Source organism: Antechinus flavipes, chromosome 4, assembly GCF_016432865.1.
Source record: "Antechinus flavipes isolate AdamAnt ecotype Samford, QLD, Australia chromosome 4, AdamAnt_v2, whole genome shotgun sequence".
Lineage (NCBI taxonomy): Eukaryota > Metazoa > Chordata > Mammalia > Dasyuromorphia > Dasyuridae > Antechinus > Antechinus flavipes.
In genome coordinates, this window is record NC_067401.1 from 340834648 (window position 1) to 340861137 (window position 26490).

The 26490-nt window shown below is 33.0% G+C and overlaps 1 protein-coding gene across 1 annotated transcript in view; it reads right to left on the reverse strand.

Moving 5' to 3' along the window:
* The window catches only part of SYNE1 (spectrin repeat containing nuclear envelope protein 1), a 593997-nt gene that overhangs the window by 224807 nt on the left and 342700 nt on the right, over positions 1-26490 (reverse strand). The window contains exons 65-75 of the mRNA XM_051997964.1: positions 26317-26481; positions 18493-18810; positions 17576-17731; positions 17230-17400; positions 15597-15923; positions 13000-13152; positions 12566-12733; positions 10552-10728; positions 6321-6467; positions 3169-3294; positions 1192-1368 (exon numbers count right to left, since the gene is read on the reverse strand). Coding sequence (XP_051853924.1) covers positions 1192-1368; positions 3169-3294; positions 6321-6467; positions 10552-10728; positions 12566-12733; positions 13000-13152; positions 15597-15923; positions 17230-17400; positions 17576-17731; positions 18493-18810; positions 26317-26481 — 2085 coding nt within the window. The remainder of the gene's footprint in view (positions 1-1191; positions 1369-3168; positions 3295-6320; positions 6468-10551; positions 10729-12565; positions 12734-12999; positions 13153-15596; positions 15924-17229; positions 17401-17575; positions 17732-18492; positions 18811-26316; positions 26482-26490) is intronic.

Genomic DNA, 26490 nt, shown 5'->3' on the forward strand with positions numbered 1-26490 from the left:
AAAGAATATTAAAAAAAAAAAAAGGTGTTTCTTTTCATGGTATGTTTCGTGGTATTCTAATAGAATCCCCATTAGATTCTAGTCTTTTCCACTACATAATGAAACTGAAATCAATGGTTAGAAGTAAATAGAAATAAGAATGCTATTGTTATTTAGTCATTTTTCAATCATGCCCAACTCTTCATAAACCCATTTGGGCTTTTCTTGGCAAAGATACTGGATTCAGGAGAAAAGATAGGGACCCTTTATTTAATTGCTATCCAAACTCACCAAAAAACCCACACAAATAAATAAATAATAAAACAACAAAGCAAACAAACAAAAATCTCCTTCCAGAAGACCAGATCTTTTCTGCAATTCTCTGGACTTATAAAATTCTCTAAAGCCCTGATAATGTTAAGTGATTTGATTAGGGTAACAAAGCTAAGATGTGTCAAGGAATAAGGATGGAACCTGTCTTTCTGGCTTCAAAGCTGACTTTCTATCCCCTATGTTGCACTGCATATTCTATGAATATGAATTATATTCAATAATTATGGTAGATGTATAGTAGGGCTAAATGCTGCAGAAATTTTAAAACATGAACAATACACTTAAAACTATCACATTTGTTTATGAACTGATCTCTCTGAGCAATACTCATGCCGCCAATTCCTCTGAATTCTAAAGTAAATAGTCGTCTTTCTTAAACGCATGAATTTAAGTGGTACTAAATGGCAAACAAAGAAAACAGTGAAGTCCTGTGTAGACTTGGCAGAGGAAGGACGGTATATGTGAAAAGCAAAACTATTTGGCCCTGCAAAGCTGCAGAGTTTGCCCACCCCATCCTCCAAGATCTCCAAGGCAGACTTGTTTCTACAAAGTGCCATTTGACACACTGTTGCTAGGACTAGACACAATATTACATTGGCCCACAAATTACTATGAATTTTTTCCCTATGAAGCAATAGTAGAAGAAAACAATACAGATTATTTATTAGTAACAATCATAAAAAATATGTTTTGTTGTTTTGTAGAAATGTAAAATGTAGAAGTGTAAAATGAAGGGTTTGCACTAAATGAAATCTATATACTTTTCAAGCTCTAAATCTTATTATAAATACTGAATGTATTACCATGTTAAAATGATATTCTCCTTTCAAAAGATGTCAATAACCTGTATAATGCCTTACAAAAAAAATGACTATTTACCTTTACTTGGGAAACCATGTTTTGTGCAATATTTAACTCCAATTCAGCCTGCCTCCTCTTCATATTCTGCAGCTGTTGATCTGCATCCTGGAAATAAATCCAAAGCTCTGCCTTCATTTGTTTAATCTCTTCCCAGCCCTGAGTTAAACTCTGTGAGTTTGTTATCTTCTGTTCAAACTAAAAGAAAAAAAAAACAGCACAGGCAGGCAATTAAAAATAAAACAATTATATAAAGATCTTCATATGTTGTAAAATACACTATCAGCCCACCCACATAATAAAATGTGTAGATATAAAGCTACACAAAGAACTTCATTAAAATTACCCTTTTGAAAATGTTCAATAAAAAAGTGAAAATATATGGTGAAGATATAAACAATTTACCTTAAGCTTGGTAAAGTGGCTATTGGAATCTTTTCATATCTTCATCTACATAACCTACTGATAAAAAGTTTTGGAGATTTGGAAGAAGTCTTTTTCATCTTGCTACAATCCCTTATTATGTCTTCTATCATCCTCTGTTATACATAATCAATACAGGGGACAAAATGAGGGGAGCAGTAGTAATGCTTTCCAGATCATCATTTCCGAACTGATTTAAAGGATAAAAGGATTCACCTGTTTGTCAAGTAAAGCAACTGGATGCCATTAAATTCTGGATCTCCAGAAGATTTTACTTAAGTGGTTCAATATATTTGACAGGTCCATTTTTTAAAAAATATATTCTCCTGAGGTTCTATGAGCTTTCATCATTGTGGCTTGGATCAGAACACATTTTTAAAATTATATGAATTTGCATATTTCCTAATTCTGGCATGCCTACTGTTTCATTGAATTTGTATGACTCTAGAGTGAATTAGAGAAGTCTTCAAAATACTCTAGTTTTTTTTTTTTAAGTTTTAATGATCTATTCACAAAAAATATTAAAAGAAAGCTAATAGTGAAATTTATGTGGTGAAACTTTATATATTTGGTAGAAATTTAACTGCTTTTTAAAAAAACAGCTGAAAAATTTCATTTAAAACATTTCTTCTGCCAATATGGATCTGGTATGAAATCTTTTAAAGATATTTGAAACAAGCATTACAGAACTATTTCTCCTGATGATAAAAATACACTAGAAATTGATTTTTATAAAAGTTATTTTTGATTCTATATGACACTTGAAAACATCCTAAAGCAACAGAGCTAGTCAATTAATCACCAGTGATTCAGTTAACAAATTTTTTCTTGAAAGTGATTGTATAAATTTGTGATGAAGAGAGCCATCTACACCCAGAGAGGGGACTGTGGGAAATGATTGTGCATCACAACATAACATTCTCACTCTTTTTGTTGTTATTCACTTGCATTTTGTTTTCCTCCTCATTTATTTTATTTTATTTTTTTTTACTATCTGATTTTTTTGTGCAGCAAGAGAATTGTATAAATATGTTTATACTGGATTTAACATATTTTGGATTGCTTGCAATCTTGTGGAGGAGTGAGGGGAAAGAGGAGAAAATCTGAAACACAAGGCTATGCGAGGGTCAGTATAGTCAAATTATCCATGCATATGTTTTGAAAATAAAAAGCTTTAAAAATTAACAAATAAATATACAAACAAATACATGATATAAAGTATATGTAACTATATGCAACATAAATCAAGTATTAGTAAGCATTTTATCCCTGAATACGAATTGACAGAACCAATTAGGAAAGACAGAAATGGAGAAAGAAATAGAAAGATGAAGGATGACTAGCTTTTTAAAAAAAGAACTGAAGATATTAATTCTGCTAGGTGGCAGGTTGCTACCACTTTTCAGATATCTCTCACTAGTAGCAACGTTATGATCTCTTACCCTACAATGAAATACACCTTTATCATTAGGATGAAGTCAAAAATAAGACTCATCTTGAAAGGTAATTTCATTAAAACCCATAATTTTATAAGTGAATTTTAAAACTGTTGTAAGTCCTGTAGTCATTTTGTACCATTTGCTTTGTCTGTTGGATGTCCTTGGCTGTTGTTTTCACTGAAGAGTTAGACAAATCACACATGGAACACAGAAGATCTAAGTAAGTTCTGGCTTGTTCCTGCAGAGCTCTGAAATGTTTCACCTGAAAAAAGCAAGGGTCAGAGTAAAAGAAGTGTATTTTTTTTTGTCCCTGACCATCCAGCTCCTTCTCTATGCTGCATTCTGTTGTATTCACTTTCACTTTCTCTCTTCCATAGTCTCTGTTCCAAATGTACCTTATCTCCCTTTTGAATAAGCTTTAAATGCCAAAGGGAGTTTTTTGTATTTGATCTTGCAGTTAACAGTGAGCCTCTGTAGTTGACTAAGCAGTGATGTGACATGCTCAAACCTGCCCTTTGGAAAATTACATGTGAACTTTTTTTTAACCTTTTTTCCCTGGAATTCCCTGGAATTTAAACCCATTTTCCCTGGTAAGATTTTTGATCTTACCATCTCCTTTAGCTGTTATCCTATTTATTTTTTCCCTTATAAGGTAAAATTTCTTTAAAGCCTACTACAGTTGGTACCTCTTTTTCTTCTCCTCTTTTCACTGGCTGTCCCCATACCTAGAATGTTCTCTCCTTTCCTTTCCTTTCTGACTTCTTTCAAGATTCAGCTCTTTATTATTCCAGTCCATTCCTCTACAACAATGCAAGTATCTTTCCTCTAAAAGTCTCTCCCATTTACAATGTATATTCTTGCATGCAGTTATGTGTATATTTTCTTTTCCTTTAGAAAGCAAATTCCTTGTGTAGAAAGTATGTTTTTGTTTTTCTATGCGTTCCCTAGTGCCTGGCATATATAGTAAGTTATTATTAAATGCTTCTTAAGTGACTGGAGGATAGATTTCAATGGGAGAGATGAAGCAAGGAGACAAATTGAAAAAGTATTGAAATAGTATAGTTGAGATAATAAGGGTCTGAACTAGTGCTGTGATTAGATAATGTGCATAGGTATGTATGTGTGTGTGTATATATATATATATATATATATATATATATATATATACACACACACATACATACATACATACATACATAAAGGATACATAAAGCAATAGGAAGGTTTGTTAAATCATTAGAGATATATAGTAAGTGTGTGAATGATAATGTGAAACTAAAGTTGACATTGAGGTTACAAACCTGAATGATTAGAAGGATGGTGCAGCTATTAATGGCAGTAGGAAAATTCAGAAGAGGGGGAAAATTTGAGAAAAAATACAATTGGTTCTGTTTTGTACATTCTGAATATGAGATGCTTAAGGACATTTGGTTCAAAATGTCCACTATGATATGATTCATTCCTAACTTTTCATAATATGAGTGGAAATCAGGAATGACTTAAGATTGGATGTATAAATTTAGGATTCATCTGCACAGAGATGATAAATGAATTCATGGAAGATAACATGATCACTCCTTTAGAGTATAAATAGAAAATGAGAAGACAGTACAGGATACAGCATTGTGGCTCACCTGTAGTCAGTGGGTATGAAACAGATGAGGATCCGGTCATGGAAATATAAGACAAAGAGAGAAAGGTAATAAAGAGTCACTTCCTTTCATTATTATCTAGTATGAATCACTATCATTTAGCATATTAATTTCATGAATTTATAATAGGCAACAATGTTCATCCATATCTGGAACAATATTTTTTATACAATCAAATTCTTCTAAAATGTGAAGTTCTGACTGGGTAAATTACAAGGAAAGACAATTTAAAAAAAAAATCTGCTCACATGCACAATACAAAAATTTTTTTAAAAAAACACAACAAAACCTGGCTAAGTCATGCAGTAACAACTTTTTGAGTCTGGTGGCAAGCCAAGGAATTCTTCCCAAATAATTCTTCATCATATTAACTGCACAGGCACAAGTTATCTGCTTCAATTTTTGTTGTTATTATTTTAAAGATATTTTTAAAATCCTGGGGGAGGATAGAATCTGTTAACATTATTTTCACAAAGAAAAAACTTTGGCTGGACACCAGCAAGAATGAATATAATTAAAAGTCAGTCAACTAGTATTTGCTAGGCACTGCACTGAGGAGACAAGGAAAGGCAAAAGACAGTCCCTGCTCTCAAGGAAATTACAGTCTAATAAAGGAGACAACATTAAAAAAAAAAACTATAAACAAACAAGACATAGACAAGTTAAAATTGGAAATACCAACAGAAAGAAGGTGCTAGAATTATTAGGATAAGAAAGGTCATTTGCAGAAGTGGGAAGCACCTAATTTAAAAAGTTAGGAACTGGAGCATAGAGTGTTATGGAAGTAAAAGTAAGGAAGCCAATATCACTCAATATCAGAATGTGTTGGGTGGTAATGATAAAGGGGACAGATAATAGAGGATTTAAAACTCCAAGCAGAAGATTTTTATATTCGATTTAAGAGACAATAGGGAGCCTCTGGAATTTATTGAAGATGAAGATAATATGGGAAGTCCCATGCATTAGGAAAATTAAGTTGACATCTAATTGTAGGATGGATTATAGCAAGGAGAGACTTAAGGCAATGAGATCAATTAACAAATTATTACAATAATTTATGCAGGCAATGATGAGGTCCTGCATCTGGCTGTAGTATAAGAGGAAAGAAGTGAGACTTAGATGAAAAATGTTGTCAAAGTAAAATCAAGAGAACTTGAAATGTAATTGGATATGAACAATGAGAAAGAGGGTGAGGAGTAGATGACATATGAGTTGAAAACCTGGGTGGCTGAGGGAATGATGACACTTTCACCAGTACTAGGTAAATTAGGGGTCAGCTGAGGGGAGACAATAATTTCAGTTTCAGATATGAAAAGTTTAAGATTGCTAAAGGACTTCAGGTTTATTATCATATAGGCAGTTGGAAAGGCAAAACTGGGTCAGGAGAGAGGTTAGACCTAGACAAAAAAAATATGAGAATCATCTGCAGAGACAGGATAATTGAATCCATGGGAGCTGCTGTGATTCCCAAGTTAAATAATATAGGAGGATAAAGGAAAGGGGTTCAGGATAGAGTCTTGTAGACATCCACAATTGATGCTCATGACCTTCTTGGAGATTCAGCAAAGGATAAAGAAGTCATTACATGAGTGGGATGCTTTTGTTTTACCAGATTACTTAAATAAATATATATTACCTGCTTAACTGCCTCTGCTCTACTCAAAGGTGGATGGGGACTTGGCTTTAAATCTGGTTGAACGGTAGCAAGCCATGCCTGGCATTGTTGCAAGGTGTCCTGCCGGCTGACATATTTCTGAAGCTCATGTTCCAAGCTCTGGTAAACCTAAGCCAAAATAAGAGGAAAAAAATAGAATATCAGCAACTTAAGAATACGCAAATTCTCCTATGACAGGCATATTAGCAGGTACTAATAGATAGTTTGTTGATTAATCAACTGATTTACTGAAGTTTTAAGAGTTAAAATAATCACAAAGTCTTTTGGAATTAAGCAGGATGATTTAATATGAACTGTCTTCATTTCTAACTTTGCTAGAATATCTTTAAATCACAAAAATGTATAAATATGTCTTGTTTTTCAGACCAGATAGTGCCTTTCTTAGATCAAAACTGTTTGCTGTAGAGTCAAAGAGAAGATAGTATATTCAGCAACTTTGGAGCACTTTATGCTATGGCAACAACTTACAACAGAAAATATGACATTGCACTCAATACTTTCTCCCTTTCTACCCCTACTTGCAACACAACAAAGCAGAATTAGAAATACGGAATTTCAGAATTGAGAGGGACTGAGAAGTTATTCAGTATATTCATTCATATAATCATTCCTTCCTCAACATTTTTGATAGGTAGTGAGAAGTGTTCTGCTTTCTTAGTGCTTTCTTTACAGAGTACACCATTTCATTTTTCTATAGATAACAGTTAAGAAGCTCTTAGACTAACCTGAAATTAGTCTCCCTATGACTTCCACTAAATGATATCCATTCTATATTCCAAAATACTTCATAGAACTACGCCTTCCTCTTTCTTAAATTCTTCAATTATTTCAGGGCAGTAATCATGACTCCCCCCTTTTTTTCTTCTACATAATAAGTACTCTTAATATCTCTACCTGATCTGTATATGACACAGTTTCCAGATCTCTCACCATTATGGTTATACCACTAGGATATAGAACTCTCTTAATATTCTTCCCAAAATATGATGTTAATGTTCTTAAATTAATAGAGCACTATAGATATGATATGATCAGTAAGTACGTGGTGGAATGATTTGTTCTGGATACTACATTTCAATTAAAGTAATCTATGACCATGCCAGCCTGTTAGCAACTATGCCAAACTACCGACTCTAGTTGGAACTGGGACATAACTAAAAATCTCAGGAATTTTCACATAAAATGTGGTCAAATCAGGTCTCCCTAAGTCCTTTGCTTATATATTTTTTTCTTAGCCTGAATAGTTATCATCATTAAATTTAATCTCACTAGTTTCAATCTATCATTGTAACTCATCAAAGATATTTTTAAATTTTGATTCTGTCATCACATTTATTAGCTTTACCTGTTAGTTTTATAAAATGCATGAATTTGATATAAGTGCATTTTGCAATTTCATCTAAATTGCTGATAAACAGAATAAAGGCAAAGACAGAATCTTGATATGTATCAGTGAAGTCTTCTTTATAGTTAACTTCAATACATTAATTAAAACTCTAAGAAGAAAATTTCTCAGCCAATTATATAGGGATTTATTATTATTCTATCATTCATTCTACGTGAGAGATTTGTTCAAATTCTTTTTCAAAGATCCTTCAACAACTGACAAACATATTAACCAGAAGAAGTCAATGGACAAAAAGGGGCAATAACTGGAGAATCCCTCTAGTGCCCTCTAATTGTCTCTATCCTCTGAAGTCATTTCCTTACATCCTTATCTCCCTTTCAAAAAACAAACAAACAAAAACCTGGCTCATTCTGCTACAAGGAGGTAGCTGTATCAAGTGATAATGACATAAATTCAGAAGTGAAAGACTGAAAAGCAAAATCTGGATTGCCAATTATGGCCTTGAACTGGTCACTTAACCTTTCCTGGCCTCAATTTCCTTATTTGTCAAATAAAGGATTTGGACTAGCTGACCTCTAAGGTGTATTCCAGCCCTATTATCTGTGATTCTGAAGACAATAGTAGAAAAATTCCAAGATAAATGCCAATAATATTAATGCCTCCCTCGAATTTAATATATAATCTGCATAATTCTATGTTAATACTTCTATCTTGAAATTCCATTCTCTTGCTCTTTTTATTGAACTAATACTTTCTGAAATCAAGATAGACTGAATTTATGGTAGTCTTACTAACCTGGTGACTTATTTTGAAAAGAAATTATGGCAAGTAGTTCTTAGTGGACCCTTCCTGGACATAGCAAGCATCACATTATTTACTATATTCTCAGACACCATATATTTAATTATCTATTTTAGAATTTTCCTGATGGTTGACTTGGTACAGTAGATAGAATGCTAGGCCTAGAGTAAAGAAGATTCCTTTTTCTAAGTATGAATCTGGCCTTAGACCCTTACTACCTGAATGACTTTGGGCAAGTCACTTAACCCTGTTTGCCTCAGTTCTTATTCTGTAAAATGAGTTGGAGAAGGAAATGGCAACTTCTTTAGTATCTTTGTCAAGAAAGCCCCAAATGGGGTCATGAAAAGTCAAACATGATTGAAATGATTAAGCAACAAACAACAACAACATTATTCAAGAATATTAATTTAAAGAAATTATATTTTTGTCCTATATGAGGATCAGAGCATTCCTTATACAATTCAAGTCTTTTTATACTTCATGTCTTAGGGATGAGATCATGTCTACAAACTCTTTTAAGAATCATTGGGACCAATGATTTGAATTCGTTTAAAATGACTGCATCTATTAACTGCCTCCTCACATATTTAAAGTTTGAATTCTCTTTTTGTTACCTATATTCTGTTATTTCTGCTTTTGCCAATATCTTCTGTATTATAGAAGGCAGACATACCAATAAATTAGAGAATAATTATATCTTTTTTTCTATTAATCTGTTAATTTCCATAAACCCCAGACCAATCCTTTCCTTACTCTTTTATTCAGAACAACTAAAAGCTGTTTGGTTGTCTTTCACAGTAGACTCTCTTCAAATTCTTAGCAATTTATGCCATTCTTTCAAGAAAAGTCCCCATGGTTCTTGTCTTCATAAGTTCTTTTTATTTCTTTTTCACTGTAATTGTTCAGACATATGAGGATTTCATTACTTTTATCATTGATTATAAAAATATAACTGTCTTAGATTATATTCAAAGAATCATAATATAGTCTCAGGCTCTTTCTGTCTCTGTCTCTCTGTTTGTCTCTCTCTCTCTCTGTCTCTGCCTCTGTCTTAGTCTCTCTGTCTTCTTTAATTGTATTACATATTAGAGTGTTTCACAAAAGTATCATTCTTCTTCTGATTTCCTACTTCTATTTCTTTCCAAGCTTCTTGTCATTTTTGCAAAAATAATCATTCTTCCTTTTAGCTAAATTTAGCTAAAGGGCCTCTTTGTGAAATTTTGTTTTTGTTTTTCTTCTTTTTAAAATTTTATGATTTCATTGGCTTAAAGAGCTTACAGTCATGAATTTCTTGTAGTTATACAAATTATTTCCCATCTTTACAACATATTATTGTTAATGTTTTAGATGGATTTAGGTGAACTGAATCTTCGATCTTTGGTAGGACATTCAGACTTAAAATGCATTTAATTTCATTTTTGTAAAATTAATAAACTTATTTTTCTAAATTGTTTCCTAATTTTTTCTAAATCCAATCTATCTAACATTTCTTTTCTATTTGGTTATTTATTTTCAAAGTATTTATGAAGTCAGTTTTTAAAGAAATACTCAGCAATGTCCTGTACAAAATTATACTTGATGTCGCTGTTAGTATGTAGTAAAATGTCAGCTATAAAATTTAATGATTACTTTTAAATGAGGGGATGGACTTCTATTTCAATACTATAAGGAAATGGAAAAACTGGGAGGCACAAGGTATGTATGTATATGAATATAACACACACACACACACACACACACACACACACACACACCCATCACTGGTTGGTTTGGTGCTGCCAAACCAATCAGTAAACTCAGTAAGGGAAAGTAACAGCAATTAAGTTAGAGGTTAGAATTTTATTGTTTAGGCAATTCAGTTAAAAAGGTAGCTCACTAGCTCTGTGAACACCATCCCTGTATAGTCTGTTTTCTTGCCTTTAGGTTGCATTCATACCAAAAGTATCCAAAAGACATAAAATCTATCCTATTTTAAAGTCACTAGATTACAATCCTCTCTCAATTATTCATAATATTTATTTAAAGTTACTCTGGTAAACTTACTCTTTGTGCAGTACTGCAAATAGCAGAGTAACTATCCTTTGTACCCTGTAAATGGGCTTGTACATTTTGTTTAAGCTTGGCTTGAAGCTGGTCTGCACAATGACTGATCAGATGATCTCCTTTAGTTTTCAGATCATTCAAACGGTCTTCAAATCCTGCAATCTCTTCCATCATAGCCTAGGAATAAAATAAAATAAGTGGTCCTATGATGATCTGTAAATCCTTTTCTTCTCATTGATAAATGGCATCACATTTATGCCCCTACCCACCATATAACAATCTAGATTATTATTTTTGAATGTAAAATAGATGTTTAACTAGCAAATATTGACTATTTTGTCAGTCTCAAATTTAGCAAACATTTAAGGTCTTAATATATACAGTCAACCAGGATTACAAAGGTGATACAAATTCCATATCTTTCTCTTCAAGAAGCTTATAGTCTAGTAGAGGGAACACGTCAAATATATGGATAAAAATGAAAGGAAGTAGAATTAGATAAAAAATAAAACAAGTGGTAAAAGAAAATTCAGTCAGAACAATTAAAAACAAACTACAAGAAATGATATCAGATGAGGAATGAAATGAAGAAAAAATGTCTATAGGTCAAAACAGAAGTGAATTCCAAACAGAAGGGAGAATTTATGTAAAAGCCCAAGATGAGAGAGTGCATGGTGGCCTAAAGAAAAAAATTAATAGTTCAGTTTATTAAAAATAGAGAGCTCATGAAGTGAATTGCAATATAATGATGTTGGAAAATAAGCTGGGTTGGAAAAAGATTTTGGAGATTTTCAAATGCCAGATTTAATGTGAGTGTATTTTATCCTCTGTGGTAGAGATCTTTGAACACAGGATTATCATGATCAAATGTGTACCTTAAGATTTTTATTAAAATAATTATTTGGATTGGAGAAGAAAAAATACAGGAGACAGGGAGACCAGTGAAGATTCGAATAAAATACTTTAGTTAAGAAGTAAAGGGAGGGGCAGCTAGGTGGCTCAAGGGATAGAGCACCAGCCCTGAAGTCAGGAGGACCTGAGTTCAAATCTGATCTCAAACACTTAATACTTCCTGTTTGTGTGACCCTGGGCAAGTCACTTAACTCGAATTGCCTCAGCAATAACTAAATAACTAAATAGATAGATAAATAAATAAATGAATGAATGGATAGATAAATAAATAAAGATAAAGGGAGATGAAATAATGAGGTTCTTGTGGGAGTGTCATTCCAAATGTCAAAACACTAGAGATGAATATGAAGAGAAAAGTATTTGATTTTGTATTAAATTTGTAAATGAGTCCTACTTCTTGGATTCAATGATATGTATATATGTATACAAAATGTTATAAAATTGGTAGCTATATACCATTGAGGAAGGATATAGCAAAATAAAAGAAATAAACCCAGATAATGCAGGTAAAACTAACAGATGAAGGAGAAAGGGAGAGGGAAGAGTTAAAGATATGATCCTACATAATTGAAAATTAGGGAACAGTGCCTTAGAAATAAAGAAATCCATTCTGAATTATTCAAATTCATGGAAAATCATATTTTTTCTATACCTGAAATTTCAGAAGAATAATGTTTGACAAATTCTGACATGTATTTTTACATGAGTGAATCTCTCTGGAGCTTATAGCAATGTAAAAGTATGATGGGCATAAGATTTATAAATCAGAAACTTGGCTTTGGTTCAAAATCCAGCTATACCACTTTTTAGCCATGTTAAATAGAACAGTAAGACAAAAAAGAAAGTAAGAGAAAAAAGGAAAGGAAGGAAGGAAGGAAGAAAAAAGAAATAAAAATGAAGGAAAAAAGAAGGAAAATAAAAACAAAATTCAAATGAATTCAATTTTCAAATTTGTAAAACAAGCAAATTAGACCATCTGCTCTTCTAATGTGATCTTAACCCACAGACCTGTGTTTGTTTAATTTTTTAAGGTGCCAATAGATATATCTACATATGATCATTGAAGGAATTCTCATCACATCTGTCCACATGCCAGGCATACCTTGTGACTGGCCAGCTGCTGGGTGATTGTTTCTAAGCTGCTCATTTCCATGAGGTCTGGTGTGACCAGTCTGCCAGACATCTGTAACAGCCACTTTTCTACTTCCTGAAGCTCATTATTATATTCTTCATGTTCTTTCACTTTTATCTCCAGTCTCATCACATGCTCCTGATGATTCCAAATATCAAAACATTACAGATGAATGGGAAGAGAGAAGTATTGTAAATTATATTAATTTTGTAAATGAGCCCTACTTCTTGGATTGAATATTATGCATATACATATATAAATGATATGAAATAGGTAGGTAGATGCTACTGAGGAAGGAAATAGCAAACCCCTCCCTTATCTTTACTAAGAAAAGAAGAAAAATAATGGGAGTTTATTTTCATGGTAACAAAATTATATCTGATAGTTTTCCCACTCTCTCTTACCTTTCCTGCATTGCAAAGGTCCTGGTAATCAGTTTGAAGTTTCTGGATTTTATCTTTTAAAGTAACATCTGGTACCAGTTCCAAAAGGGCTTCTCCTTTTTCATTTATAGATTTTACTGATGGCTCATGGGATAGCACCATCTGTTGGATTGACTTAATGTGTAAAAAGAACAAAGAAGACAGTGAATATGTGTACACACATAAATGCATGTTTATATGTGGCATAAGTGGTACTGAAATAATTCTGAAGAGGTTTTATTCTGCTTAAAGATTATCTTCTAGAGGCCTATGGACTTTATATCTATCAATCCATTTCTGTATTTCAATATAATTGGTTTTCTTTGTAATCCTATAAATTTTATTTTATGTATTTTATAAAATTATTCAGAGAAAGGGACAATAGGTTTAACTAGAATTCTCAAAAAGATCGATGACACAAAATATTTAAGAACTCCTAATCGATTTGAACTGAGGAATACTATTAATGCAACAAGGAAAGAAAAATGATTGTATAATACAAGACTGTAAGCACTATAAAAGAAAAAGTTTTATATTTCTTTTAGGGCCTATAAGAGTAACAGAAATCAGGTACTTATAATTTTTAATTAAACTAAAATAAAACAAAACAAACAACAACAACAACAACAACAAATCAGATGATGTCATCACTTGCTTCTTTCTCTTCAATTTTATGAGGTCCCCTAAACTTCTCTGTTCCTAGCCAACAATATCATTTCCTCTTTCAATGGAATTGAATTTTTCTAGTATGAGTTGTTTTATCTCTTCCCACCATGCCTGAGACCTTGACTATATTAGTTCATCCTTTCCTCTATTTTTAGAGAAAAGATAGTTGGCTGAGGTTAACACTACCATCTGTGTTCTTAGTCCCACACAATCCTGCATCTCTAGGACTTTCCATTAACATTCTCTTCACTAGCTCTTAGACATCTGTTGATGTATGTGCAAGATAAAATTCTAAAGCACCTACAATGTGCAGAGCCACCCACAAAATCCTACTTCAATCCCTTACAGCACAGAAGTGGGCATGGGCTTTTAAGGGCTATGTCAGTATAAAATATGACAGGTGCCACAATGCTGGAAAGGTTTCAATTCTGGACTAGGCTATTGACTTTGAAGACAAAGTCTATTGATTTTGAAGCAACCTAACTAGGGAAATGAATTCATCTGCAAGAGACTATCCTCTAATGATAAATATTGGAGAGGATATGGGAAAACTGGAATGCTAATGTACTATTGGTGAAATTGTGAAATGATCCAATCATTCTGGAGAGCAATTTGGAATTATACCCAAAGGGCTATAAAACCTTGACCTAGCAGTGCTATTGCTGGGTTTGAATCCCAAGGAAATCATTAAAGAGAAAAAAGGACCCACATGTGCAAAAATATTTGTAGCAGCTCTTTTTGTACTACTAAAGAATTGGAAAAGGAATGGATGCCCATCAGGAATCACTGAACAAGTTGTGGTACATGAAGGTAGTGGAATATTATTGTTTTATAAAAAATGATGAACAGGCTGATTATAGGAAGGCTTAGAAAGATTTACATGAATTGATGCTGAGAGAAATAAACAGAACCAAGAATACATTATATTCCAACAAGAATGTACAGTGATCAACTGTGAAAGACTTGGTTCTTCTCAGTAGTTCAGTGATCCAAAGGAATCCCAACAGACTTTGGACAGAAAATGTCATCTGCATGCAGAAAAATAACTAAGGAGACTGAATATAAATCAACACATGCTATGTTCACTTATTTTTCCTGTTTTTTTTATCTCTTCCATAGTTTTTCCTCTTTGCTCTGACTTTTCTCTCTCAAAATAATTCATAAAACAATGTATATTAAAGATAAACAAAAAAATTTAAAAAAAGATATTATCCTCCAAGGCAGGAGTATATAATTTCTGTGTCATGGACTTCTTTGGCAATCTGGTTATGAAAATCTATTGGCCCTTTCCTAGAATAATGTTTTTTAAATGTACAGAATAAAAATAGCCAATTATGCTGAAATGTAGTTGTAAGGAAAAAAATAGCTCATGGATACCAGGTTATGAGCTCTTGACCAAAGGAATCTTAGAAATCATCCAATTAAGCCACTTCATTTTATAGAGGAGAAAATTGAGACCCAGATGAATGTCCCAGATTACGCAGTCAATAAATAACAGAACTGGGATTCAAACTCAAGTCCTCTGACTTCAATCCAATGTTGTTTACAAGATTTTGCAAAGGGAATGTCAAAAACTATCTTTGCTTGTATTTGAAAAAATAAAAGGCTATTCTTAAAAATCCAGTGTTTTTTGGATTATACCATCTAATCTCATTCCATTATACCAAGACTTTTTAAAGGATTTATGCTTCACTTTTTTTCAATACTTCACACATTTGACCACTCCATTTGGTTATTCTCTCCCCAGTCTTTATCATCACCTACTATTGTCATAATTATCTCATATTTCTAACTGTGCTGCTCTTCCTTCCTCTCTATCTCCACTGCCCAAAACATACATGCATTAAGAAGCTTAAATGCATACAGGTGGAATGTATTTATTAGGGGTAATAAAATAATATGGAATTCCTTACCTTGAATTTAGACAATTGAGCTTTTTTCTCATACAATTCCATTTTGGGGTCTTCAGGACTGTGAAGGACTGCCTGGTATTCTGCTATCCATTGAGTCTTTACTTTATATTTATCTGTAAATTCTTTGGCCAAATGCAGACATTTCTCTAGTGTCCTGTGCTCCTTTCTGACATTGCTGGCCATCTCTTCCAATTGTTCCACGTGATCGTTGATCTCTTTCCGTAGGATTTCAGCTTCACTGCCCTCCAGGTACTGAATTGCTTTCTCACCTTTCTCCCTGGCTGCTTTCAACAAACTGTGACCTTTCTCCACATCATTCAGCAAAGACTGAAAAAGATGGCAATTGAAAATACAGAATGAGCCTCAGAAGAACAAACACTATTTCAGTGAAAGTCTGTATAAAGCAAAGCCTTTCAAGCTTCAAATTGAACAATTCTAGACATCCCCTTTTTGTTTATTGTACCTAGATTTGACCTATAATTCCTAAAAGCAAATAGCATATTTTTTCCTATACTTTAGGAGTAGAGGATCATAAAATCATAGACTTAGAGGTAGAGGAATTTTAGAGGTCATCTAGACTAACTTTATCATGTTATGGATAAGGAAACTGAAGCCCAAAGAGATGTAATTTCATTATGTTTTTTTCAAAAAAGCTTAGCATAATTAACAGACCAAAAATTTTAAAAATTTAACCGGAAAATCAAGGTTTTTCCTACCTCTAACAAAATCTTCAAAGTATCACACTAGGACCTTAAGGCAGAAAACCTCAATCCATCCTAGAATTCTTGCAATGGAAATATTCTCCACTTTTGAAATCTCTCCCTCTGCTTTTCCCAAAAAAAGTAGTCTTGCTACTCTGGACTTTTTGCACCATGTGTGCCCTCTTGTACCTTTGCTCTATCCACCTTTCTTTTATAAGTTGCCTTCCTTCATTAAAATGTAAATTCCTTGAGGGCAGAGATTGTTTTTCTTTGTATTTGTATTCCCAGAGTTTAGTATAATATCAGGTACATCACAGTGCTTAATAAATGCTTTTTGACTGACACCATGCCATATATTCAAGGTATAAAAATTTTAATCACAAAACTTTCAATGTTTATCTAGCCCTTATTCAAGAATATCATAAACATGAGAATATTAAACAAATGTAGTATAATCAGCCCCTGTTTTGATTTGATGTTCACTTCCAAGTTCTAGAAAAGTGGCAGACCAATTTCCTACTACTATTCCATAAGTTTGTGTTTATTGTGTTCTCATATTCAACTACCATTATAAACCATGAGGATACAAGATGAAAACAACAGAAAAAATCCTGTAATTCTTCTTCAAAGGCTACAAAATATGCACATAGATGAAATGCTCCAAATGACAAAAAGAGAAAATAAAATACAGTGAATACCTACAGAATATAGATATGTTGGGGAAATTATAAGAAAACAAAGATGTGATCCTTCCATTTCTGATGAGCTTGTAATATAAGAGGAAAGATAAGACAGACAAAGGAAATGATATATGAACAATAAGTGCTAAAGGGAAGGGAATATTCAGAAATATTGAAGAAACTAAAAGAAACCAATAAATGGGGGTAGCCCAAATAAGGAAATTTTCTTGTGTAGTTGCATTTTTAGTCTACCTCTAATGCCTTCATTTTCTTCTGCATTGTGATTTTATCCACTTTATTGGTTTCAATAGCTATATTCTTGAAGTTCTTATGAATGGACCCATACCAATCAGTGTAAGTACTGAAAGATAAATCCGATTCATCTAAACTCTGAATCTCTTCCTCTAGAAACTTGATTTGCTCCTTAAAAAAAAAAAAAAAAGAAATATTAAATTTGTTGAAAACAATATCTTGAGTTACAATTTTATGACAACTAAAATATATATCCCATCTTCAATGAACATGAATGCTTCCCACTGGCAGATTACCCCCCCCAAAAAAAAAAAAAAAACTATCATAAAGATGTTCTACTACTCACTAGCACATGAAGAAGAAGAGCCTGATATCGAGAGGTTAATTGTGTTGCTTGATATCCCATTCTGCTGCTAACTTGAGTCTCTTCCAGTATTTCCTGAGCTCGAGATCCAACTTCCTCAACTTCATCTTTGTATGTTAAGATCTCTTCATGCCATTTCTGAATTTGTTTGAACAGAGAGAGAAAGAATGGAGTACTGTCAAGAACTCTAGAATGAAATAAATGTCTTCTAAATAGGAAATACATTAAATTTATACTTAATCAATCAATATTTCTACATGTTAGGTGTTGTGACTACCAAAAAAGACCCATCCTCAAGGAATTTATAGTCAAATGAGAAAAAGATATTCAAACAAAGCAAACCATATAGAAAATAAATACAAAATAATGGGGGGGAAGGCACTAGAATTAAGAGAGTTTAGGAAAGACTTCATCTAAAAGTTAATTTTAGTTGTGACTTAGGAAACATTCTAAAACATAATTCTGAAAATAAATTAAAATTCTCAGAAGAAAATTTTATCAAAACAATGGGACAAGGGCAAGGTGCTCTGCATTTATATTTTTATAATTTATATTATATATTATAATTTATAATATACATTATAATATATTACATATATTATAATTATATTAGAAGTAGCAATAATGTGCACCACAATAACACTAATTCCCAAATATCATTAATGCATCTTTATATTGCTTTTAAAAAAATTTAGGGGGTAGTGGGAGAGATAGATTAATAAAAATGCTTAGTACTTGAACAATAAACAATTTTAAAATTCTTATATATAAAGAAAGAGGTTTTGCAAAACATATGATGGTTTAAAAGGATTATTAAATATTTTATTAAAGCTAGAGTAGAATTATTCTACCAGGTATATACAATTTATTGGGATTCATCTTAAATAACTTTTTAGTACCTTCATTTGATGCAGCTGCATCTCCTTTACTGCTCTGTTAGATTGGCGTCCAGTCCTAACATTAACTTTATCTTCCAAAGTCTTCAGCCAGTCATCAACTTGTTGAAACTTTTGCTCCATCAGCCTCAGTTTGTTCACTATGCTGTTGATTTGGGTTCGAGTCTCTGACAACTTTTGTTGATATGCCTGCCAGTCCTGTCTTAAGGACTCTAAAACACGATCCTCAACCTGTGGTATGCCCCAAGGTATCACTTCCTCTCTGGTATGCAGTACTGCATTCAGTAATGCCTGCCCCTCTGCACAATGTATCTGTAACTCCTGCAAGGGAATGTGAATGGCTGTTACATCTCATTCATTTTTTATGTGAGTGTAGGTAATCATACCTCACACATGACAACTGCCTCCAACTGTCTTCTCATTAGACATTCATTCAATTCACCATGGTGATGTAAAAAGACAATTGATGATATTAGTGCTACCTAGTCATTTAGAGGAAAATTTCTAAAGCAAATAAGTTATAAATGTAGATTGTCCTTTCAAGTACAATGTTATATTAACTTTATTTTTAAGAAAATCCACATGTGCAAAATACATAAAATTACTTTATATTAAACAAGATATATACTGACAAAAATACAATACTACTTTATATTAAAGAAAAGATACATATACACAGAACATATTACTTTCTCTTTGAAATTGAAAATTCTACTCCACTTCTAAAATTGGAATTCCAGGAAACATGTCTAAACACAACATATAAATAAAGAACAGCTCTCATTAAATCTCTTATTCTGGGTAAGGATCATAAAGTATTTATTAAGAGTCCTTCCCTTCCCTTCCTTCCTTCCTTCCTTCTTTCCTTCCTTCCTTCTTTCCTTCCTCCCTCCCTCCCCCCCTCCCTCCCTCCCTCCCTCCCTCCCTCCTTCCTTCTTTCCTTCCTTCCTTCCTTCCTTCCTTTCTTCCTTCCTTCCTTCCTTCCTTCCTTTCTTCCTTCCTTCTGTCCCTCTTATTCCTCTGTCTACATGAATGTGTGTGTGCTCTGCCCAATAAAATAGAAATTTTGATCACTGACCTCACAAGTTATCTTGGGGTTTCTGGGCTCGATTTTCCCCTTTCCTTCCTACTTATTTATTTTATTAAAAAAAAACCTGTACAAGTAACTGTTTTGAACCATATAGTTTTATTTATGATTTCCTGAAATATAGCACTAGAAAACCAAGCTTTCATAAAGCCTGTTGGGATTCACATGGAACTCTGCAATCATGCCTTAAACCCAATTACTCTGAATTTCACTGACTGAATAACAATAGGTCTCGGTGCAAGCCTAATTTGGTCATTGTTTGGGTTTTGATGGCTGAAAGTATAAATGACAATTATTTCTATTCTGGAGAGAAACCCAGACGATCTTCCCCTTCCAATTTACTTTATTTTATTTTTTTTTAAGTAGACAAATTAGGTCATCTTTTGCCTCATTTCTTACGTAGCTTTAAATCACTGAATGGGTGTTGCCTCAGACAAACTGACAGCATGGGAAAGACCTTAGCTTAAGAAGATCTCCCACTACATTTGAAGTCATCTTCAGATGTCCTAAACTATGTCTTGCCATTGAACTCAGTTGAAACTGCTGAACAGTAAGAGTGCTGACTTTTCAAGGCTTTGCCTCACTTAAATTCAATTCACTTACAAGTCAAGACATAACCCTCCTGATGTCATTGGTCCTTTTTGAGAATAAAGGACAAACAACATGAGCAATTTTTTTTTTACTATAATATCTGGCACACATATATATATAATATAGATAGATAGATAGATAGATAGAGCGATCTTTTGGTTCCCAAAAGAAAATTAATTGACTGTTGACAATTCAAAGAATATAGCAGTCAAGGAGAGTTGGCTGGAGGGTTATGAAACACACAGATTAGACAGAGGCATAGGAATTAAATTATTTTGCCTAACTATATCCCTTCATTGTGAAAAAGACTAATAAGTGTAAACTGGAACCAAAAGCCCTAAGCTTGAATATTGCTTCAAAAGATTTAAATCTCATCTCTTTCTTACCCTAGGCCATTTTAGGCAAGTCTTTTAATCTTCTTGAGTCTCAGTTTCCTCATTTGTAAAAATGAAAGTGTTAGACTAGATGATTTCTGAGATTCCACCTAGTCCCAGATCTATGATCCCTATAAGCTTGCTGATAATGATTGACTTTAAAGCTTGCAAAGCACTTTACATACATCATCTGATTACACAGAAGACTCACACAGAAATATCATGAGTACATCTTTAGAGAAAAAATTCAGAAAGTACCGATATAGTGAACACAAAATAATATCACAAAATAATGAAATTAAAGCTATTGTAATAGCTAGGAAATGACTTATTATTGTTGTTATTCAATTGTTTTCAGAATGTCTGGTTCTTCAAAAAAGCCATTTGGGGTTTTCTTGGCAAGGATATTAGAATGGTTTGCATTTCCTTCTTCAGTTCATGTCACAGTTAAAAAAAAAAAAAAACTGGGGCAAATAGGGTTAAGCGATTTGCCCAGGATCACATAGCTGATAAGTAGTGAAGGCCAGATTTGAACATACAAAGATGAACCTTCTTGACTTCAGGCCTGGAACGTTATCCACTGAGCCACCACACTAAATGATCCATCACTAAACTCATTCCTGGATCACTTAACTGTGTATAGATGTATGACCAATTTGTTGCCTCAAAGATTAAAATTACTACAAAAAATTTAAAAATGAGAAAAATATTGTATAATTAAAATTACATTATATTTAAGTGAATTATTAATTTAATAAAGCAGGAATTGGGAAAGAGGACATTGGACACTAAATGTAAAAATTTTGTACAAAAGTTTAACCAATGATATTAATAGTAAAAATCAATTGCCATGATATGGAGATCAAAAGAAACTAAAAACCATCTTAGTTAACCAATACTTGATCTCCCTTCTGTAAAGAGAAGTGTAACAGGCCAGGACAATGACAGTTTACAATATAAACTCATTAGTAAAATCCTATGGAGAAAGATGGTGAGATACTATATAAGCCTCATAAAACATCAAGTAGAAATAGGGAGTAGGGGACACAGTTTAAAATTTGGCTCCGGAAGAGATGATGTTTTACTTGGAGAAAAGAAGACTAAAGGAAAGGAATATTAAAGCTATGAGCAAATATTTGAAGAGTTATCATATAAGATTAGAATTGTTTTATTTGGGGCAAGAGGACAATTAGTATGCAAAGAAACAAATGTAAATTTGGTGTAAAAAACAAAACAAAACAACTTTTCAGTAATTAAAACTACTCCAAAATACAATGGGCATATTCAGGAAGTGCTGTACCTCACTTTCCTTTAAGATCTTCATGCAAAAGCTGAATGGCCCCTTATCAGAGATGATGTAGTACCTGATCCTTTTGGACATGTACTCAAAAAGTATGTGGATAAGCAAAATCATTTCAAGTTCCAAGATGAAAAAGGACAATAGACAATAGCGAGAAACAATCCAAAAAAATTTTTATAACAAAATGTTTTCACTAACAAGGGGAGTGGAGTGCTTCAAAAGGAAATAGGAAATAGGTGCTGAAGAAAAGAAATATGATGAAGGCAGCTGTATTAACATACATACAAAGTGTTTAGGAATTTTCATGGTATCTTTTAAGAGAAAAACATACTGAAGGTGTGAAAAAATATTTTTTACCTTGTCTTCTAATAAAAGATGAGTAAAATAACATCAATGACTATTGATTAATATGTTTTTTTCCCATCCATACAATATGTAATAAGAGGATTGCAGAAGTATTGCAACTTTTGCAAGTTGGCATGTTAATTATTATACAACTGAGTAAAAATAGCCTACAGGATTTCACTATGATTTTCATTCTGAGTGTCCTCCTTCCCAAACTACCTTGCACTTAATTACATTATATACTTTTGTATCTTTGTATATATATATATATATATATATATATATATACACACACACACACACACACACATACATACACACATTCATTTCTCTTATTAGAATATAAACTTATTTTGAGTAGGAATTATGTCATTCTTTGCACTGTGCTTACAATCTGGGAATTTATCACAGTACCTGGCACATAGTAAGTACCTAATAAATAATCAGCAAGATTGGAAGGCCATGGACAAAAGTCACAGAGGCAAGGGAGGCATGGCTTAGCTTCCATTTATATTAGTAAAGAGAATATTCATCTCAATGGGTTCTCTTTTGAAGTTTGAACTAACAGAAATACCCAGAGACTTTGTGTTGTTTTAAACACAGTGATCATTGTTCTTATTCTATTTGAAATAACTCGATAACCTGGAAACACCAAGCTGTGAACATTTTAGCATTCCTTACTTATTCATTTCTATTTTCACTGTGCATCTGTTTCATCCTAATACTGTTAAAGACCATGCCTAGGTGAAGGAGCAGGTCAATTCTCTGAGAGCCTCCACAGCTGTGAATCATAACACTTGAAAGAGTTGCAAAGCAGCCGTTAATGCAGATGTTCCTTGTGGATTGGGAATGAAATAAATTGGAGGCAAGAGGGAAGAGGAGAGAGGTCAGACAATGCAACTGCCTCTTAGACTCATTGTATCATCATCATTCTCTCACATGAAAAGATCTAATCTACAGGTCTGAGTTAGACCTCCAGCAGCCACTGATAGGTGATTCCCGTATTATAACATATGGCACCCAAATATGGGGCAAAAGAAACATAAGAAACAAAGAAGCAGCAGTGCTTGAGAGCTGTTTGTGAGTAGAATCCTCCCAGAGTTCCTTCGGTAACCCATGGGGAAGGAAAGGGAGAAGAGACCTGATAAGACTTTTTTAGTTGGTGTAATTAAATGGGCCAACACATCAAAGGGCCAAGCCAGGAGACTGATGAGAGACTTATGAAAAATGTGTATTCTAACTGTAATCCTTTTCTCCATTTGAAAGTTTGCCTCTATAACATCTCACAAGCTTCAACCTGCTATAGTACTATTTGCACTCCCTAGAATGCAAACTCAGATATCTTAGCATGTGGACTTAAATAACAGCTAATGCATAAACTTACTAACCATGCTGTGGAGAAAAAATAATCACAGTCTCAAAACAAAAAGTGGGGAATTGTTAAGGACTATGCCTAGGTGAAGGGGCAGGTCAATTCTTTGAGAGTCTCCACAGCTGTGAATCATAATACTTGAAGGAGTTGCAAAGCAGCCTTTGACACAGATGTTCCTTGTGGATTGGGAATGGAATAAATTGGAGGCGAGAGGGAAGAAGAGAGAGGTCAGACAATGCAACTGCCTCTCGGTCTCCTTGTATCATCATCATCCTTTCACATGAAGAGATCCATTCTATAAGTCTGAGTTAGACCTTCAGCAGCCACTGGCAGGTGGCTCCCATATCACAACATAATATTGTCTCAGTCTTGAATACTCAACACTCTCAAGTCCTTCAGCCTCCTCTCCTCTCTGACTGGAGAGCTGGTGAAGGGAACAACTTCTAAAACTTTCTTTTATAAAGGTAGAATTTGCACTTCCCAAGCTCTCTCTCCATTTTCCATCAGTAATTTTGCTTCATTTGAATTCTATGGAACAAGATACTCCCCTGTATGAACTCTATGGTGTTCACTCTCTCACCTCCATTTGCAGTTTCCATTTTTGCATTGTTTTCACTCATTAGATTGCAAATTTTTTTTTAGAGCAAAACTGTTTTTCTTATTATATCTCCAGTACTTAACACAATGCTTAAGACATAGTAAGCATTTAATAAATGTTCATCACATTTAATTAAATATTGAATTGTTTATAAAACATACCATCCCAATATAACACAAACTACCTGAGGAAGAAACATTTTTAAAAAAACTTTATATCCCTAGAATCTAGGATGGTCTCTTGGGTGAAATAGAAATTTAAGAAATATTTGAGAAAGAAAAAAATACCTTAAATACTTCTAAGAGCTTGTAATTGCAAAGGCATACATACTCTATCATCAACAATTGCAACCTCCTTTTAGTTGGGAGATAATCTTTATGAGATGCTGTGGCCAGGCTTCTTTTGATAAAAGTGTGTTTACCACAAAACATTACAGTATTCATAATCAAATGAGGATAATGAAATTTGGGTACAGTTCCATATCATTGCATAATATTCCCTAGAAATATTTGGTAATAAGATACTGAATGGAAAGTAAAGTACATAATAAAGACCTCTAAAACAGACTACACACACACAAACACAGAACTAGTTGGTTAGACTTAGAATGAGGTTCAGAATTCAAATTCATACAAAGTAAAATTTAGATTGTCCCTTTGTAATCACTATTTTATTTTTAGAAAACTTTTCAGTAGACTTGATCAAAAGAAAGCATGCTAAGCACAAGTATGTTGACCACACATTAAATATATAATATATATGTAGGTACATATAGATGTGTATTTCTCTCTCTCCATATATATATAGCATAAATGACTATTGTCATTAACTGTTAGATAATTAAAAATTAATTGAATTTAAACCTAAGTCCTATGGTTATGAGCTACATTCAGAATATATTCCAATTTGATACTTGAGTGACTACTGGATATTTTCAAGTAATTTGGCTTAAAAACAAGAAAAATCTGGAAGCCACAAGTTAATTATTGGATGAATTTCTAACAGAAGCCTGGAACACTCCACTTTTCTTTGCCAAAAATGCCTGGCAGTAAGAATAATATGGATTATTATTAAGAGAAGGAAAAGTCAGTAATATTAAAATAAATTTATAATTTTACATAACATAGTTGCATTAATATCCCCAAATATTTAGATCATAGGTCATTAGAGCATTTAATAAGACACTGAAAATTCTACCTTGTATTATCTTTTACTTAACAAGAATAATAACACCATCATATTAATTTACATGGAATTTTTCATGCTGTTGTATGATAGCATAATGTAGTATGAAGTATGATAATCTGAATTCAAATCCTGCCTCTGACATATACTTTGGACAGGTTACTTAACTCAAAAACACTTCTAGGCACCTATTAAAAAATGTAGGTTTCAAAGGTGTCAATTGGTAGGTAGATTCCTTACCAGGCAATTTCTTTGCAGAAGAAATCACAAGTTGAGTTAAATAAAAATTATGAAGGACCCTCATTTGACAGATGAAGAAACTGAGATATACAGAAGGTAGATCACATGTTTAAGTTACACAACATATTAATAATTAGTCTAAGGGTAAATTTTAACCCTATTTTCTTTCTAGTAATTTAAGATGCTTCCTTAGGCAACATTGATGGACAGAGTATGAGATCTTGCAATCAGGGGAACCAGAGTTTATATCTTGACTCTGACACGCTATCTTTGTGACCATGAATACTCTGTGATTAATCTCTGTGTTTTGGGGCAGCTTGGTGGTGCAGTGAATAGAGTACCAGCCATGAAGTCAGGAGTTCCTAAGTTTAAATCTGGTCTCAGACACTTCATACTTCCTAACTGTGTGATCCTGGGCAAGTCACTTAACCCTAATTGCCTCAGGGGGGGAAAAAAATCTCTGTGTCTCTGTTTCATTATACATAAATTTTGGTTAGTAATATTCATTGCAACTACCTCCCAGGGATTTTATAAGATTTATATAAAAATATAAACATACACTTAGATGTTTATATATATTTATAAATTTTGTAGTTCCATGTAAATAGAATTTTTTTTTAATTTGTGAAATAAAGATTTGTATTGCATTACTTATATTTAGGATTAAATAGATATATCATATAACCACTATACCCAATAATTACAAAACTAGTTTTAAAATTAAATTGACTTTACCTGCAAATCATGTAGTGTTGTCTCATGAGTCTTAGCATCACCTTCAAGAAGCGAAAAATGATCTAATTTTTCTTGTTCTCTTTGCAACCAAACTTCAAAAGCCTTCAGATCTCTTTGGTATTCTTGGTGAAGACGAACAAGCCTCTCACACTTAGCTCCTGCTTCCTATTAGTA